Source organism: Plecotus auritus (assembly GCF_963455305.1).
Source record: "Plecotus auritus genome assembly, chromosome: X".
NCBI classification, from domain to species: Eukaryota; Metazoa; Chordata; class Mammalia; order Chiroptera; family Vespertilionidae; genus Plecotus; species Plecotus auritus.
Window position 1 is genome coordinate 43,966,668 of NC_137784.1, and position 18,597 is coordinate 43,985,264.

Genomic DNA, 18,597 nt, shown 5'->3' on the forward strand with positions numbered 1-18,597 from the left:
TGTTTCTGTGTGTCCCATAGATGTGTTCAAATGTGTCTCATGGGGGGAGGGTTATTTGTCCATGTAAGCCCTTAGGAGTGTGTATCTCAGGGATAGGAGTATGAGTCCAGGGTGTAACAGAGTGTGTATCTCAGAGTGCCCCACATGTATGTGTACTATGTATATGTGCCCTATGGGTGTGCTGTTGTGCCTTAAATGCACACAAATTTGCATAAGCCTACCTCATCTGTCTGTGTATGTGCCCTGCCTATGTTGAGTATGTGATAAGTGTGAGTATACCTCATGGTTAACTGAATGTGTGCACTCCAAGTGTGTTAATGTAAAAGTAAACCCTACAAGTGTTGTCCCATGTGCATACCAAACACACTGTACATGTGTCTGAGTGTGTGAAAGTGTGCATCACATGTGACCTATAGTGTGTGTATGTGTGAGTATGGGTGAAGGACATGGATAGACAGCAAGGCTGAACCAATTTTCTTCTCCAACAATTTTTTTCCTAAAACTTTCCTTTATGACACCCAAGTCTATCTGCTCCTAACCAGGTCAAAGGACCTGGATTCAAAGTTCATCTCTGTCACTTCCTGAATGTGGTGGCCATAGATGCTTTTCCTAAGAGGTCTAGTCACCACTCCATTTATACAGGGGGCCTCAAAACTATGAAGTCTAGCAGCTAGGAGCTGAAAAGAGAGACAGGACAGGATTGTGAGACTTTGGGCAAGTTTTTGCTTCTCCCTAGGCCTCAGTTTCCTTAGCAGTACTGTGAGGGAGTGGGTTCAATGATCTTAAATATAAGGCTCTTTCTCATTATCATCTATAGAGTTTCTCACCATGGACTAACTCTGGTCCCTCACATAACCCCCCCACACACAAAAAAAGACATAGTACTTATAGATGTCATATTTTAACTAAGCCCCCTCTAGCCTTGGGCAAGCTACTGGTTGACTCCCTAACCCTGCCATTCCATACTCATTTTTTCCAGTGGCCTGATCCACTTAGAGTAAAAGGGATAAAGTCTCAAAGACATACAATCTTCACCAAAGTTCAGGCAAAATTAGATAGGATTGATCCAAAGCATTTCCCCCCATCTTTTGGGATGATTGTAGGAACTAGTGATGGTAATGAGTCAGCTTTTAGGCTCAAAGCCTAGTCTTTAAAAACAGGACCAGATAAATCTATAAAGAGAAACCTCCAAAAAGGGCATGAAGGGCCATATAATCTAGGGTCACACTTCTGCATTTGGAAAGGCCTGTTATGTATCCTTGGATGATATAATATCTGGGTGGACTTAGCATAGGTCAAATAGATGTATATGAATTGCCAATTAGTGGTTTAATGCCAACCTAACCAAAGTTATCTAATGGCATCTGCCTAGTTTTTCCCTGCTCTCTTGACTAACTTTTATAACACAACCTAATTAGAAGCAAAGTGCAGAGGCATCTTTAAAACAAACTCCTTGCCTAAGGCCATTTAGTATGGGTTGGTTGACAATAGCTATCCCTTTATACTATGCTCTTCCTAGTTAGTACACAACTGCTTTTAAAAGTCAGCACTGATCTCAGTCAATCAAAGTAAATCTCTACGTTTTCATTTCCTTAGCCATAAAATGGGGAGAATAATCCTGGCCTGAGTATTTCATATAATTGTGGTGGAAAAACCAATGTGGTAGTAAGACTATACAATTGTTCTTATTTTCTCACCTTGCCCTTGTAGTAATGAGAAATTTCCAAACAAAATGATGCAGATAAAGGTGAAGAGTGTATATTTGTTCTAAGTAGGTCATCTGTTAAGAGCCTGTTAGTTCTAACACAACTCTTAATCATATCAGGAAAACCCAGTAATGTTCATCACAAATCTTAGCCAAAAACCTAGAGGCCAAAAAATTAGACTTTAATTATCAAGTTCCTAGGTGGTTATGGCTTTATGGACTTGAGAAGGCACTAAATAAAAACACAATTCACTTTAGTTTTCTTCCAAATTTCTCTTTTAGCTTTGCATGAGATAGGGAGAGAGAAAGCTAGTCTGTTATTCATAGCATCATATTTGTGGCCAGGTGGGGGGATGGAGCTGTGGGCAAATAAAAGAAAGCTTCTTATAAGAAAAACCCTATCTTCCCACAAAGAACAGAGGACATGAGCTGGGTCACAGAGTTTCTACCCTTCCAAGGAAGGGAAGTAAAAGAGTCCTCCATGATGTGATAGAAATAAAGCACAAAGACAATGGGATTTGTTCAAGGTCATCTAGTGACTAAGTTTATATTTGCAGCCCTGATTTTTTCATGTGTATGTCTTTCATTAACAAAACCTTAACGGAGCGCCTACCAAGTGTTGGCCTTTCAACTATAGCAGTCACCCAGAGACTTCTGCCTCAGAAAATTTTCACAGATCATCAGCCCCAATTAACAGAAAACCAATTCAGAAAGGCTAAGTGACTTGTCCAAGGTCACAGAGCTAAAAACTGCCAAACTACTAGCTCAGAGACCCTTTGGTTTTCATCACACCATATAGGTTTCCCTCACCACCCTTGAAAGACAAAAGAAGCTTGACACATTGTGTTTTCATGGAAGAGTACTCTTTCTGTCTGTGCCAAGTTCTCCAGTTTTTACAATGAGGGAATTAAACTCAGGACAGCTGTAACACCCCTTTTCTAGAAGATATAACTGTCTGGAATGACCTTAAAGGGCACTATAACTTCCAGAGTTCAATCCAATATCAAACACTGTATGACAACAAGTTTTTGAGTCTCATTTTTCTCATCTATAAAATGAAGATAGCCCTAACTGGTTTGGTTCAGTGAATAAAGCATTGGCCTGTGGACTGAAGGGTCCTGGGTTCAATTCCAGTCAAGGGCACATGTCAGGTTTGCAGGCTCAATCCCCAGTATGGGGGCATGCAGGAGGCAGCCGATTAAAGGTTCTCTCTCATTATTGATGTTTCTATCTCTCTATCCCTCTCCCTTCCTCTCTGAAATAAATAAAAATATATTTAAAAATAAATAAAATGAAGATAATCCTGTCCCACCTACTTTACAGGGCCACAGAGAAGATCAAGTGAGACCATGTAAAGTCCAGTGCAAAGTGTAAGACAATGTTCAAGAGGGACTGCCAAGAATCAAGTGAGCATCCACTAGCTCCAGTTGCTTTTCTCTAAATTCAGGTAGAGAAACTATCTATGCATGTTCTGTCCAATAAATCTTCCTGAGCCCTCCTGTATAGTTCAACCTGTATTCTCAAGAAAATCACCTCAGCCAGTTGCAAGGTCCAGAGGAAATTAATAAATCCTTCCACTGCCTTGGGCCCAAAGCACAAAGCAGTGTCATCATTTTTTTAAAAAAAATATATTTTATTGATATTTTACAGAGAGGAAGGGAGAGGGATAGAAAGTCAGAAACATCGATGAGAGAGAAACATCGATCAGCTGCCTCCTGCACACCCCCCACTGGGGATGTGCCCGCAACCAAGGTACATGCCCTTGACGGGAATCGAACCCGGGACCCTTGAGTCCGCAGGCCGACGCTCTATCCACTGAGCCAAACCGGTTTCGGCAGCAGTGTCATCATTTTGCCTTTGTTCTGAACCCTCCCACCATACCAGGTCTATCAGAACCTCTCTGAGGGACGCCTGGCTCCCAGTGCCTCTTTCCCAATGCCAAAATACCCACTGCCCAGACTTCCTGCAAACCAGCGGGGTTCATGGAGAGAGGAGGAAGAAGTGAGTGAGCAGAGGAGCGGCTGTGGGAGGTACAGCTAAAAGTAGCTGCTGCCTTTAGGCACCACACTCTGAGGGGGTAGGGCTCTTAGCACATCTTTGCTGCAGCCAGATGGGCAGGGAGGTGCATGGTTTCCCCTCATCTAATGAAGGCAGGCAGGCAGAAAGATCAGAGCTGCCAGAACCCTTCCCAAAGCTGTCTATGGATGCTCAGTGCTGGCCTCCTCTGGGCCCAGCGGGTGGATGGCCTTGCAGCACAGGACTGCATTCAGGCCTCCCTGACTCAGAAGAACAAATATAGTCTGCAGAAGATTCTGTGCTTCTCCACTCCCATCTCAATGCCTGGCACCCCAAGGGCTGCTGACAGGCCTGCTCCCCTCCAGGAGGTTACATAATACTCCTTTTTCCCAGCTTCTCTGTCAGCTCACTTTCTCCAACCAAACCTGAGAGCATTCAGGTTTCTGATCCAGCTAATGGGACATAGATCCAGTACCTTATAGCAGAGGTAGCAGATTACAGGGGGCAAGGGCTTGATTTGAGGAGTCAGGATCCCAGGCCTATGACTGAACCTCAGACAAGTGCCTTTTCCTTCACTGTCTTAGTTTTCTCATTTGTAAAATAGGAAGGGGAAAGGCATGTTGCAGATCTCCAAAGTGCTCTAATCTCTGCCCTTATGTGATTCTCTGTTAATTCTGCAACTTAAATGAAAGCCCCTCTTTCCTACCCAAAGTTGTCCTATTCTCCAAGTGGTCTGGCTGAGTTGGGCACTCTCCTAATTCCAAGTCCCCTAATAACTTGCATTCGCAAGATGGTTGTCTGGAACTCTAGACACTGTCATCCTCGTCTGTCCCAGGCCCATTTCAACTGGACAACTCCTGCTTTTTCCTGTTTTATAAAGAAGTTTCTGGTCCAAATTTCACTTAATAACATGGTTCTTCTACTGAATCCACAGCTCATGTTAGTGATGTGGAAACTGAGTCCCCCTGAGGAAGGGCCTTGATCAAGTTCTGACAGGGCAACAGCTTGCTCGCAGGGGTCCCAAGACAATTTCCAGTGTTTTTTCTTCTACTGAAAGTCTGCCTTTTATATGCAGTCCCTTGGCCATATAGATACAACTTTCCCTCTTCTGTGCTATCAACTCTTGACCTTGATGCTCAAAAACCAAAAGCCCAACTCCTTCCAGGGGCCTGAAACTAGCACAGAAGAGTGATAAGAACAAGAAAGAACTGACCTTATATATATATCCCTCCCTTAACATTTCCTTTTACTCTAGGTTTCCCCTGTGTTCCTTTTTTCAACATTTCCTCCTGAGTTTTGCTCTATGTCAATGGAACTCTTACAATCCTCAAAAAGTCATGACCACATTATGACCAGAGTCGACTATACAGGCTACACTGGAAGAACTGAAGGATGTGGTATCAAGAGGCCTAGGTACTACCACTTCCTGACTGTGTGCAACCTTAGTTTCCTCAACTAATTCCAGTTTTGGGGGAGGAGTCAATGAAATAACTAAGGAACTTTATTTGTTGAAATTCTAATTAACAGTAGTAGTAGTATTAACTAAATGAATAGCTACTTAAAATACTGCAGAAAGGGGTTCTGGGCTGTCAAAGCAGCCCTCCTAGGCTTTCCCAGATCTATGAGGCTGGTATTTTATCTATAAGAGGCAAGTCTCAGTTATCCATGAGACATGTTTCTTTTAGCAAATGCTAAATCCCAAAATGGCATTCCCCTGCCACTCAACTCACTGTAGGGCTCCCTTCCCTGCTGGCAACCAGTGTGTGCTCAATGAATGCAACCTACAGTTCAATTGTTCTAGAAAAAACCTAAGCCAAATATAATTAGGAAGAAAATTCTATTACCCTCCAAATCACCCTATACATTCCAATCCGGTTAAAATTAATCTTCAGATTACCTGCTCGCTTTAAATAATAATATTCTTAATCATTTTGATCATCAGTATTAATCACAAAGTAATCACAGATCACTAGAGCTCGAAGAAATCTTTGAAGCTAATTCACCTAACCTTGTTTTACAGATGAGGAAACCAAATTTCATTGGGTAGAAGTAGTTTACCCAAAGTCACTCAGTGAATAAACAAAAATTTTCCCACTAGTATAGCAAATGCATAGTAAGTGATTTTTTTTCCTGAAGGGTTCAAAGCAACTCACAGTTAATAATTTTAAGTCCAAATAGGTCCCAAGACTACTTACTGTCAATAGTTGAGTCCTCTTTTTTAAGATGGGTACAAGCCCCTAGCATTTGTCACGGCCCCCACAGTCCTAGAATAAAATATTATGATCTGTGAAACCTGCTTATTAACGTGTGCCGTAAGCCAGGTTCAGGCTGAGCTGGCATTTCCTCTCAATATAGCAGTCATTCTCATCTCAGGCTAAACATTCCTTCCACCTCAGGGAGCTTTTAAAAAATATTGATGCCAGGGCCTCACTATGACCAATACAATCACATATCCCTCAGAGATTCTAAGAATTGTTGTTAGTCTTGTTAAATCCCCAGGTGATCCCACTGTGCAGATAGGACTGAGAATCACTGGGTTAATTAAAAAATTCAGCCAACCCAGAAAAATATGCATAAAGAGTTTACTGAACTCTTTGAAAGCAAAATATATTCTGTTTTAAAGCTACATCTATGCTGTTCTGCTTTCCAAAAGAGGGGATCAAAGTGATACACAGAATCTACAGTTGTAGCACTGACCCTGAGACAAATTCTGGACCCAGTTAGGAAACATACAGTTTGTGGGTATTGAAAGAAAACAGGGAATCCTAGAGCCTCCAACAGGATTTACCAGGAGTAAGATACCAAGTGACTCATACTCCTTGGTCATTGGCTTGATGGGTGATTGCTATGAACCTAACATACATCTTGATGTCTACAAAGCATACAAGTCTATTATGGCACATTATCGTCATTAACACATTGGTAGGATAGATGATGGTAGAGCCTCAATGTATTCTGCACTGATTGACCAGGTATATATAAAAATTAACGGGCTCCAACTCCAAAAGAGGGAATCTGGTGAGATGTTAGAGGAACAAGTATCCATCATATTGAACATTTATTTGAATCATCAACTTGAATGATACTTATTCAGTTTTCGATAGATGCAATGCTAGAAGAGTGCCAATCTGTGTCATGGCATAAAGAAAAAATAATTAACCCTTCTCAAAAAAAGCTAAAATGGGCCAACCAAATAAAATAAAGTTTCACTGATGCAGTGCTAGAAGGGACTGTTAATTTGTTGCACAGTATAAAGAAAAATTTTAAAATCCACAGAAAAAATGAGAATAATGGACCAACCAAACAAAATAATATTTAACAAGTTAGGTTGAAAAGGCCACTTTCATGAGGAAATAGAGGACTGGACTAGACAGCAAAGTGTTTGAGCCTATAACCCAAAAGACTAATACAATGGCTTTTAATCTTGACAGCACATTTGAATCACCTTGTGGAGCCTTAAATTTCAAATTTTTTAAAAAAGTTGCTGGGGATCTACCCCATGCCAATTAAGTCAGAATCTCTGAGTAGGGACCTGGTATGGATAGTTAAAAACTCTCCAACCAATCAGAATATTCAGTGAGGGTTAGAACCAGTACAAGGCTGCATTATTAGATAATTCATAGACAAATCAAAGTCCCTTTGTACTTGATCCTGATCAGGTCACACCTGGAATATCATGATCTCTTATGGGCAGCACATTTTTAATGAAATATATAAATATAAGAGTGCTTCAAAAGGAAGAACAACAACTGTATGAAAACTTCAGTTCCTTCAAAACATTCTTTATTTTAGGCTCCACCAATTCACACTGCTTTTCTTCTTGAAGATCTCAAAGTTTTCATAAGACTAAAGGGAACTCTGATATATATTCAAGATAAAAGGCAGCATTTTCTTAAATAATTTTGTGCAAAAACTGCTATACAAATGAAAGGTATTAAAAACACTAAAAATTTAAACAAGTAGCTGAGGAAGCTAGTATGACTTCAGGGAAGACTTACATACCTCTCTCTCCATCTGACTGCATTCAACTTCACACTAGCTGGGAATGATCAATTCTGACTCCCCCCGCCGCCCCGCTTTTGAAAAGCAGACTCACTCCCATCCCACCAATCTCTCTGACCTTTACTTTCCTCATCTATAAAACCAGGAATAACAATCAGCCCTACACACTTCACAAGGCTGATGTGACACTGAAAATTAGGAAGAGAAAATTCTTTGTAAACTCTACTGACAAGGGATTGCCATTACTGGAACATTTATCGAGTTTTTTCTCTCCTCTAGGCCCTTCCCCCTTCTAGTTTTTCCACTTCATACTTTTGTGCAAGGGTAAAGCACAATAAGCTAAATACTATTGAGAGGTAAAACCACCAGTGACAGGAGACACTCTCTGCAGATATCAGATGAACTAAGCTTTGATCAAGGATTCTTGGAAAGCAGGAGACTCAGTTGGCCTAGAACAAGTTTCAGAGATAGAAATAAGAGCTAAAGAGTCTAAGATTCTCCATCTCCTTCCCACTTCTTGAAGCAAAGCCACTGGGGCTGGATCCAGATGCTTTGTGAGAAGTCTTCTGAGGAGGCAGTTATTTTGGGAGAATAGGCTCAATTCCCAATTGTGTCCCTGTCCAGAATAAGCACTCCACAGGCCAAGGGGAGCAGAGGCCAAAATGGCAGACAAAGGCTAGGAGGAGGACATGATTTGGCACCATCTTTATGGCTGCAAAAGTGTGCCCTCCAATCACAGTGAAGCACTCTCAATCTGGGCTTCACCACAGGGCAGAAGAGCACTTTACTTGCTGGCTCACTACAATCACTCAGCTCCCTAGCCACTTAATACAAGTGATGAGCAAATCTCAGCCAGGGCCCAAACCCTGGTCGCCAGCCCCACAATTAAACTGGCCTTCCCAATTTGCCTAGCCTTCCCAGTAAAATAAACTATTCAGAGACCAACAACATAAAAACAATTGCCCCCAAATTTCACACTGTAGCTGAACTAGGTTCCCTAAGCCACAAACAACACTGGGGCACACTGTGCAAGTAGATGTTGCAGGTTCTGACAAATAGAGGCTGTCTCGATAGGGAAAAGCACTCTCAGTTTGTTTCTACTACACTATCGCTTCACCTCTTCCCTGTCTCAGCCAAAAGTCAGGGTGAAAAAACATTTTTTTAGGAGCCTACAGACCTCCTTGCACTAAAGTTGGGCTGTGATATGACTCAGTTAATCTTGAGAAGGCAGTAACTCAAAGGGAGTTGAATCCAGCATTCCAATAAACAATCCCCATGGCTGGGAGAAGGCTAAGCTCAGAATGCCTTCTGTGCATGTGTTTTCTAGACAGGCAGTGAGTATCTTGCTCTTTGTCCTCTCTCCCAAAGCATCTCTCCAAGTCCATTTGGGCTCAAGCCCCCTTTCTCCAAAGGCCTGGTGCCTGGACATTTAAAGGGTGAGATCTGGAGCTCAGCAGGAGCTGAGTGATGCAGTGGTTGCTAGGATACCGGCTGAGGGTATTTTCTTGAATCCCCCGGTAGGGAGCTGGAAGCCAAAATTCCTGAGCTGGAATTTTGCCCCTCCTAGTAGCAAAAGGAATCCTCTACCCAAAGGGGTTAGAGAGGGGGAAAAGAAAAGAGGAACTGTATTGGGAAATTTTAGGACAAATCAGAGAGAAAAAGCCCTCTTTTCTTTCTTATCTACCCACTGACAGATGTATCAGGGGAGGGAACAAAAGGAAAATGGGGAAGATGAAGAAAAGAGGCAGGAAAGGGAAGGGAAAAAAGTCAAAATGCAGAGGATTCCATTCCTCTGGCTACATTTTTCATTTTCTCCCACTCTTCTCTTTTTGCATACCCTCACAAGTCTGAATGAGAAATGCCAAACCTTTTAGGATTCACAGAAGTAAAAAGTCACACTGCCAACTTTGGTTTTCTACTCCTCAAACTCCCTTTAAGCTGCTCTAGGGTGGCCTGCCATCTGGTTAACAACATTCCCTTATTTGCCTAGAGATAAATTAATCTGAAAAATGCTTACCGATTTTGCCAGTTAAATTACTGATGGAAGGGCTCATTCAAGCTACCCCTTTAGTCTGAGGGGTTGTGGGGGTTGGTGGGAAGACTGGCAGGGGGAACACCCATCCATCCTATACAAGGAGGCCATTCAGAACTGTGGAACTCAATGCATGCCCTTTTGTTTTTCCTCATTCCTTGCACAAGCAACCTCCATCCACATTCATGAGTGTACACCCCCACACACACACAGAAGGGTGTGCACACATACCCATGAACATACTATCACACAACCTAAACACATACATTCCCAAAGGATTTCTGCCAAGGGCCTGTTAGGCACCCAGTCCTGAAGGCTGTGGCATTTCATGACACTACTTTGTCATAAACCTGGCTCAAAGACCAGCTTTAGAGAGAACCCTTCTCCCCTCAGAGGAAAAGAAAAAGAAAAAAAATTCCATTGTTGTAGTGGCTTTCTCACATAGTTAGGTGAAAAAAAATCTCTTAGGCAAAACTTAAAATTTCTCTAGATGCCAGCAACCAGCTATTTCTTCCCCCCACCTTCCATTATCCTTTGATTAAAATTTTGTTTTCCTTTTCATTTGTCTTTACAGTTCACCCCTCTGATTTCAAGTGTCTATGGGCACCGAAAAGCACAGAATGCAAAAACTTGGAGGTCACTTAGTGTAACCATCCCCAAATGCCAATGTTACAGGGAACCCCAAACCCACTGAGAAGGGAAAAAAATTGCCCAAGGTCAAACAGCCACTGAACAGAAAAAACCCAGGTCTTCAGTGCCCAGCCTAGAGCCTGTCCTACTCTTCAATACTGTCTTAGAACAAAGTGCCCAGTCAAAATATAAACTTACTTTAGATAATACCACTGGAGCTAGGGGGGAGGGCCGTCTCACTAGAGTCTCATTGCAAAGAAACAAGTTCTTAGTTCAACTCAGGGGGCCCCCACAAAGGAGTACATAAGTACCAGTGCCAGCAAACTGTCCAGATCGTGCTCATACCATGGTACGAATCAAATTAAAAAGTCAGCTTCTCGCCCACACCAAGCCAAAGAGAGCAGACCTCAAGACTAAAAACCTCTTCTGATGCCATTAAATAAAACTCTCTGGGTTCTGAGGTCAGGATAACTTCAAGAGCCCCCTTCATAGCCCATATCCTTTCATAATCAGTTCCCAAGAAATTAAACAACAGAACATGGAACTTGAAAGCACAATTCCAGCAGATTTGTACATCACACATGAGCAGCTGCCCACATGGGTGTAGGAGGAACATGTGTGTGGATGTGTATGCGCCCTGATTCATTGCTACATGAGCCAGAAACGGCACTATTTCTAGTCAGGTAAGCAAGGGAACCAGGAAGACTTGCCTACATCAGCAGGTAGGAGAAGGGAGGAAAACAAGTATGCACATTGGTGTCAGAGACATCTTTTTCCTGGCTTTGCCAAGAGCTTTCTAGCAGAAACAGAAATATAAAAATAATAATAGCAATGATAACAGCAACCACCACCACCATCACCATTGGTACAAATATGCAAATATATGGAAAATTAGAATGTTTCTAGCTCAAGGTTTCCCCACTCATACCCCATTCCATCCAGACTTTGGGGGGAGGGGAATGGGTTAGTGATGCTCAAAACTGTACTTAGTAAGATACATACTTTCATTGTTATGGAAATCTTTTAATTAGAGATACTTCCGGTCTTAAAGAACAAACAAGTAGGCGAACAAAAACCACCACTTTCTCATTAGCACTAGAGCAAGTCCTATTTAAAATGTAGTTCAAGCACATCATTGCAAGTGAGATTACCTGAAAGAGGCATATCCAAATACTATTATTCCCAAGGTGGGTAAAGAGCTGGCTTTTCTTGTTGTTGTTGTTGTTGTTGTTTTTGGAGGACATACAGAGAATATCCCCAAATTCAAATCCAGGGGTAGTCTTTGGGAAAAGAAACCCAATAAAAGCTCACCAGTGTCTTCTCTTACAAATTCATAACAGTCAGGTAATGCTTTTACATCCCATACCATAATTCCAAAAAAAAATTGATATTTAATGCTTTAAGAAATGTTTTAAAGGTGGCGTCTTTCCAAATTGGAAACTGTGAACCCTTGATAGCAAATTGAAATTCAAAGGACAGTCACCAACTGCCAGCTCAATGCACCCCACCACATCACTTCTCAAATCCTTTCTTCTATTACAAACTAAAGAATCGTTTCTCTAAATTCATTCATTCCATCATTTTTTTCTTCTAAACATCCAGTGCAAGACTGTCTTTCCTAATATGTCAAAAATTCATCATGCTCTTCCCACAAGCCCCCTTTAACCCCAAACAAATCCAAATACAGTCCTGATAGCAAGAGAGAAATTTTGACTAAAATTCCCTCATGGAATTTAAAAATAGTTTTCAAGAAAATGAGTTGACAAGACACCACAAACAGCCAAAGCCACTGTTTAAGGATGCAGAGCTTGTTCTGTGAACGTCACATAAATGGAGAATGCACACACACACACACACACATGCACACTTAAATAGAAAGCATTTCTTTATCAACAATTTTACTCAAGCAATAAGCAACTACACTCACAGGCATACTTAAAAGACAAGACACGACAAAAGATTTAGGGAGAGATAATATACCAACGTCATACATATCACAGCGAGGCCATGTTGAAGCTCAAAACGTTTTCCCCCCTGAGTAAGAAAGCTTGCTCTTTCTCTCCCTCTCTTTCCCTGTCTCTGACTGTCTCTCTTGATTTTTTTTTCTCGGTGGTTCTCTGGATGAAATCAAATCGAGAGTTAGCAACAGTTCAGATGGCTGGACTCCTTCAGCGCGTTCCCAGGAAAAACATGAGTATGACATTGACAAGCAGGAGGACTACAATTACGGCAAAAACGACTACAGTTTGCACATCCAGGGTCATGGTGCAATGCAGAACACTGTAGTGTTCCAGGTGGGGGGCCGGCAGATTGGGAGATGTCAGTCTCTGTTCTGTCAGACTGTCCATACAGCCACCATTCTAGAAAGGAAAGGAGGAAGTCGGATGGTTAGGGAAGGGTTGGGTTTGGTGCCCGAGTTTGGTATGGGGGGAGGGGGGAGGGGAAAGAGGGGGACTTGTTTCACCCCTTCTCAGGATTGAGCTGATTTTTCTTCCCTAGCTGAGAAATCTTAGCTTGCGCTGAAGTCGGCAGAGTCCAGCATTCTCTCTCGGGCGCCACGGAAAAGGCAAAATCCTGGCTTTCAAAGGGAAAGGCGGGAGGAACCAGTGCGAGGTTCTCCAGCGCCTGCTCAATCTGTCTGTCCGGCGTGTGTCCGTCCGCCTGCCTGGCTACCGGTCAGTCTCGGTCTCCCCTACTCCCTCTAGTTCGCTTGCTTTCCTACGCTTTCTAGCTCTCTTCGTGGGGCTCCTGGTTGCCAGCCACACCTTACAACCCTGCCTGCTGGCTCTCTCCCTCTCTTTCCCCCAGCCCCCAGCTTGTAGGCTGAGTTTTTATTCACCAAGCCCCTGCAGACGCCTGCGTGAGGCGCAGCACCAGCCGTTGACAGGCCCGTCGGCCAATAGCAGGTGCTATAGCAGCATGGTTTCCCGCTGGGGGGCGGAACTTAGGCTGGCGTGTTAGCAGAGAAAACCAATTGGAGGGCTCAAGGCACCTCAAGCAGTCTTGCTCCATTCTCAGGAGCCACCAGCCTCGGTTCCGGTGTGGGGGTGGAGAGCTTCTTCTGAGTGGATTGAGGGGGATGTAGGGAGAGAGAGTGGAAGGGCAGAAAAGGACTTGGAAAGAAGAAAGGAGTAGATGGGATAGGATGTGGCAGGAGGGAGGGAGGAGGAAATAAGGGGAAGACCCTGTGGAACAAGGGAAAAAGAGAAAGAAAGATGGGAAGGAGGAAGAAGGGATAAGGGGTAACATTAGAGAAGGGTTTTACTAAGGAAAGAAAAAGGATGGGGAAGAGGGAAAATACTTTTTTAAATGGGATAGGTAGATGGGGAGGAGTCATGCCTTGGCAGCCACTTTGTTTGGAGCCTGGACAAGAAAGAAGCAAAGGTGCCTTTGGCCCCTGCCTAAATTTTTACAGACAACTCAATTAGGTATACAAACTCAACAAACAAGGATACTCTACAAATTATCCAAAATCCAGTTCTACTTGGCTTTCTCTGATATATCCACACTTGCAGGTCAGATTTCCTTTCCTATTTTGGTTTCTTTAGATGATGGTGGCTTGCACTTTTCCAGCATGCTGGGTAGTATAAAAGGAAGCCTCCATAAAACTTCCAATCTACTTGTAATCACTGTCCTGCTCTGTATTTGTGACTCTGTGCCTGAACTAGGGAAAAGCCCTGGACTAGAGACCAGAAGTTTCATATTTATTCCCAGTGCTACCTAAAGCTTGTTGTATGGCTTTTGTGCAACTTCTTTTCCCTCTCTGCCTCCATCTACCTTCTGTCACATGAGGACTTAGACCTATCTGATAATTCAGTGAAACCTCTGAACTCTCACCTCAGAAAAATATCATTTTAATGGATCTCATAGGCCCTCAAAAACTCAGGACTACCTTAAACAGAAATTTGTCTAAGGGCTCTTCTTACTCTTATATTGTAAAAGTGAACAGATAGATATTGGTTGAGTGAGTCAAGAAACTGAATTAGCCAGAGACAAAGCAAATTAAATTCTGGGACTTCTACCATACTACATACTCTAAGATGAATGAAAATTGCTTTCAATTTTTTAGAAATCTTTTGAGGCTGGATCAGTCAAACATCTTAACTAGATGATTGAAAATTCTGAATGAATGCAGGTCATAAACAAAGTGGCCGCTGGCCCTATAAGATAGAATAAAATCCAAAGAAGTCCCCGCTTTAAAAGTATGGGCTTGACCAGAAATCAAACCTGCAATGTTGGTATATCTGGACAGTGCTCTAACCAAGGTTGCAGGTTTGATTTCTGGTAAAGACGCGTACAAGAATCAACCAATGAATGCATAAATAAGTGAAACAACAAATCAGTGTCTCTCTCTCGTCATTCTTCTCTCTCTAAAATAAATCAATAAAAATAAATAAATAAATAAAAGTTTTGGCTCATAACACCACCTATGACAAAAAAAAAACCCTGACTTCTGTCAAGTTTCTAGATCCAATTATCAATTTATAGAATGGAGGACAGAAAAATATGTTAAACTGCAATCCTGGAATACACGCTGTACAAAACTATAGGACCAACAACCCAGTTCTTAAGCAAATAAATAGTAAGGAAAAGGAGAGACTGGATGACTCATGTGAAACTTGTGCATGTGTATGCATGCACACACACACACACATTTGTGATATTTATGAGACAACTGGAAATTTGAACAGACTGAATATCTAATTATATTAAAGAATTACTATTAATTGTTGTGGCTAGGTTTAACAAAATGTGGAGAATATTTGTAAATCTTTGTGACTTGATTTTACAATTGTTTCTTAGAAATGACATGAAAAGCATAAGCAACAAAAAAAAACTAGATAAGATGGACTTCATCAATATTAAAAATTTTGTACTTCAAAGGATACTATCAAGCGTGTGAAAAGAGAACCCATGGAATGGAAGAAAATATTTGCAAATTATATATTTCATAAGAGACTTGTGTCTAGAATATATAAAGAGCTATTACAGCCGAAACCGGTTTGGCTCAATGGATAGAGCCTCGGCCTGCGGACTGAAGGGTCCCGGGTTCGATTCCGGTCAAGGGCATGTACCTTGGTTGCGGGCACATCCCCAGTGGGAGGTGTGCAGGAGGCAGCTGATCGATGTTTCTCTCTCATCGATGTTTCTAGCTCTCTATCCCTCTCCCTTCCTCTCTGTAAAAAATCAATAAAATATATTTAAAAAAAAAAAGAGCTATTACAATCTATACTAATAAAAGGGTAATATGCTAATTAGACTGGGAGACCTTCCAGACGACCTTCCAGATGTCCTTCTGGACAAAGCCACAGTGGCTGCCTGAGGCTCAGGTAAGCCATGGTTGGCGGCTGCCGCTGCCCAGGGACCTCCCGAGGCTCAGAGAAGCTGGGGATGGTGGCTGCGAGCTCAGGCAAGCTGTCGATGGTGGCTTCCCAGCTGCCCAGGGCCGGCCCAAGGCTCAGGCAAGCTGAAGATGGTGTCTGTGAGCTCAGGCAAGCCGGGGATGGTGGCTGCCCAGTTGCCCAGGGCCAGCCCGAGGCTCAGGCAAGCCGCCAATGGAGGCTGCCCAGTAGCTCTAGGCTCACTTACGGGGTGGTCAGGCTGGCAGGGGAGCAGTTAGGGGGCAATCAGGCCAGCAGGGGAGCCATTGGGGGCATCAGGCTGACAAGCAGAGGCAGTTAGGGGCGATCAGGCAGGCAAGTAGGCAAGTGGTTAGGAGCCAGTGGTCCTGGATTGGGAGAGGGATGTCTGACTGCTGGTTTAGGCCTGATCCCTGATTGGAGAGGGTGCAGGCCAAGCTGAGGGACACCCCTCTGTGCACAAATTTCATGCACTGGGCCCCCAGTTCATTTATAAAAAGCAAAATAACCAAATTTAAAAATTGGCAAAGAAGCTGAATAACATTTCTCCAAAGAAATGGTCAATAAGAACATGAAAATATGCTCAATATTAACCATCAGGAAAATGCAAATCAAATGCAGGAAATGCAAATGCAGGATATTACTACAGCATTACTTGTAATGCGATATAACTCTACACCCACTAGAATGGCCATATAAAAAAGCTAGATAACAAATGTTGGGGAAGATGTGGAAACATTAGAACCTTCATAACACTGCTGGTGGGAATGTAATATGGTGAAGCCACTTTGGAAAACAGTCTGGCAGTTCCTTAAAAAGTGAAACAAAGAGTTAATATTTGAGCCAACAATTCCACTCCTAGGAGAAAAGGAAAGCATGTCCACATAAAAACTTGTACATGAACATTCATAAGAGCATTATTCAATTCACAATGGTCAAATGATAGAAACAACACAAAAACCAATCAAATGGTGAATGGATAAACAAATGTTGTATATCAAAAGGGTGGAACTTAGAAAATATTATAAGTGAAAGAAGCCAGACACAAAAGGCTTTTATATGATTCCATTTATATAAAATATCTATATGGTTAGGGTAAATGCTGTTTAATATAGCTTTTGTTTCAGATTTATATAAATGTTAATGTGCTAGGTTATGATGTAAAAGGTATTTCTTAAAGCAGATAATGATCAAAATAATTTGAAAGCCACTCTTCTAGATTATGTTGAGACAGATACTGGTGATCAGGATGGTGCTCTGGAGTAGGGGGCCACTTACCCCTCATTGAGTGCCTGATGGCACAGCCCCCAAGTAGATGACCCTCTAGCTCCATCCTCCCAACCCCGGTTGCCCCACCCTACCAAGCTCATCACATGTTGAAGGGTTTGCGCTTCGCAGCCAGCCTGGGCCTACTTTACAGTCTTTCTTCGGAAGGTTCTGGAAGAAGAAAACACAACCTCTGGAGGAGTCAGAATAACTGACAGGTGGAGGCAGGGAACCTTGGAACTTTTACAGATCTGTGCCCAGCTTACAGAGATTGACCCCTACCACACACACCCAGGTGCAGTAAATACAGCCATAAGCAATGATTAGTGTGGTAGCACCACACAGGTAGCCCAAGGCTGGTTACACTTGACATCTGACATCAAACTGTACCTGAACACCAGCCAAGTGGACCCAGAACCAACACAACCAGTGGTAGACTTCAGACCACATCAGAGCTCGACAAAAACAGCCAAACAAACAGCACACCCAAAGGGGGACTCCAGCAATCACCAGACACTGCCAAGAACAACTCTGCCTCAGGGGGCAGCCCCAGCACAGTAATTCATATACTGAAGATTGATGAGTTCCAGTTGCACCTCTTCTGGTGCTGTTTCAGGGTTTTGTGACAAAGGACAGGCCACCAGTTGAAGTGACTGGTCAATTTTTTCAACATCAGAAAACCGACGACAGAATTCTGCATGCAGGTCATCCAGTGATTTGCTGTATTTCTTCACGTTTTGGATGGTCTCCTTCTGTGTGGCTAGTGTGGCAAAATGAGTGAAGACTTTGTCTGAAATTTGTCTACTATTGAACTTGCTGGCCAAGTCTTCATCAATCAGTTCCACTCGACAAGTCACTGTCCTGTGCAATAAGCTGAGTTTTTCAAACTTGCCTTTGCTCTCTGGACACAAGAGACCTGCTGTCTCTATCATACATTCTTTCAAAAACTCGCCTTCAGAGAGAGGTTTGCTAGCTTTTGCTAATTTGAATGATAGCATAAAACTTGCTTTGGTAGTTGTCTCTTGAATTGCAGTTTGTCTGTGAAAGACATTTTGTTGAGCCTGTAATTTAGCCATCAACCTCTGTGCAGTAGCCTCCCGTTCTTGAGGTGACTGCTTGCTAGCATAGTTGCCATGCTTTGTGGCAAAGTGACGGCTGAGATTGTACTCTTTGAAGACTGCAAGTGTTTCCTGGCATATCAGACATACCGGCATTGATCGGACTTAGGTGAAAAAATAATTTGTTGTCCACTCCCTCTTAAACACTCGGCATTCACTGTCCACTTTCCTTTTCTTTGGTCCACTCATGTTTAATATTGGGCTAAAACCAACAGTACCATTCTCTTATTAAATTCTTTACTAAAATAAGACAGTAAAGTATAAAAACAAGTGATTAAATTTGCTCTACTATAACATTTTTGGTCTTCTAAAAAATATATATATAACAAAATCATCTGAAAAAGTTCAGACATGGGACAGAGGCACACCCTGACCATAGAGAACAACCCCTTTCCTCCATAGGAAACCTGTGTATCTTTCACACAGGCCCTTTGTTTATGGTAACACACATAGCTGCACATTGCTGTG

At 42.5% G+C, this 18,597-nt stretch overlaps 2 protein-coding genes across 15 annotated transcripts in view; both read right to left on the minus strand.

Annotated features, from left to right (window-relative positions):
• The window catches only part of ARHGEF9 (Cdc42 guanine nucleotide exchange factor 9), a 251,908-nt gene that overhangs the window by 211,985 nt on the left and 21,326 nt on the right, over positions 1-18,597 (minus strand). For 3 of the 14 annotated variants that reach the window (XM_080653037.1, XM_080653045.1, XM_080653044.1), the window contains exons 1-2: positions 12,377-12,503; positions 11,537-11,665 (exon numbers count right to left, since the gene is read on the minus strand). The exons of 2 other annotated variants lie outside the window; for them this stretch is intronic. In XM_080653037.1, the coding sequence (XP_080509163.1) occupies positions 11,537-11,629 (93 nt within the window). In that variant the 5' untranslated portion in view covers positions 11,630-11,665; positions 12,377-12,503. Of the gene's footprint in view, positions 1-11,536; positions 11,666-12,365; positions 12,511-18,597 lie in introns of those variants that run through there. 9 more of the 14 variants (XM_080653049.1, XM_080653043.1, XM_080653035.1 and 6 more) reach the window with 7 other exon arrangements.
• On the minus strand, positions 12,554-12,733 carry LOC308240087 (uncharacterized protein; the record flags this gene model as incomplete). Its single annotated transcript, XM_080653050.1, has 1 exon — positions 12,554-12,733. The coding sequence occupies one exon, from the start codon at positions 12,731-12,733 to the stop codon at positions 12,554-12,556; it is 180 nt and encodes a 59-aa protein (XP_080509176.1).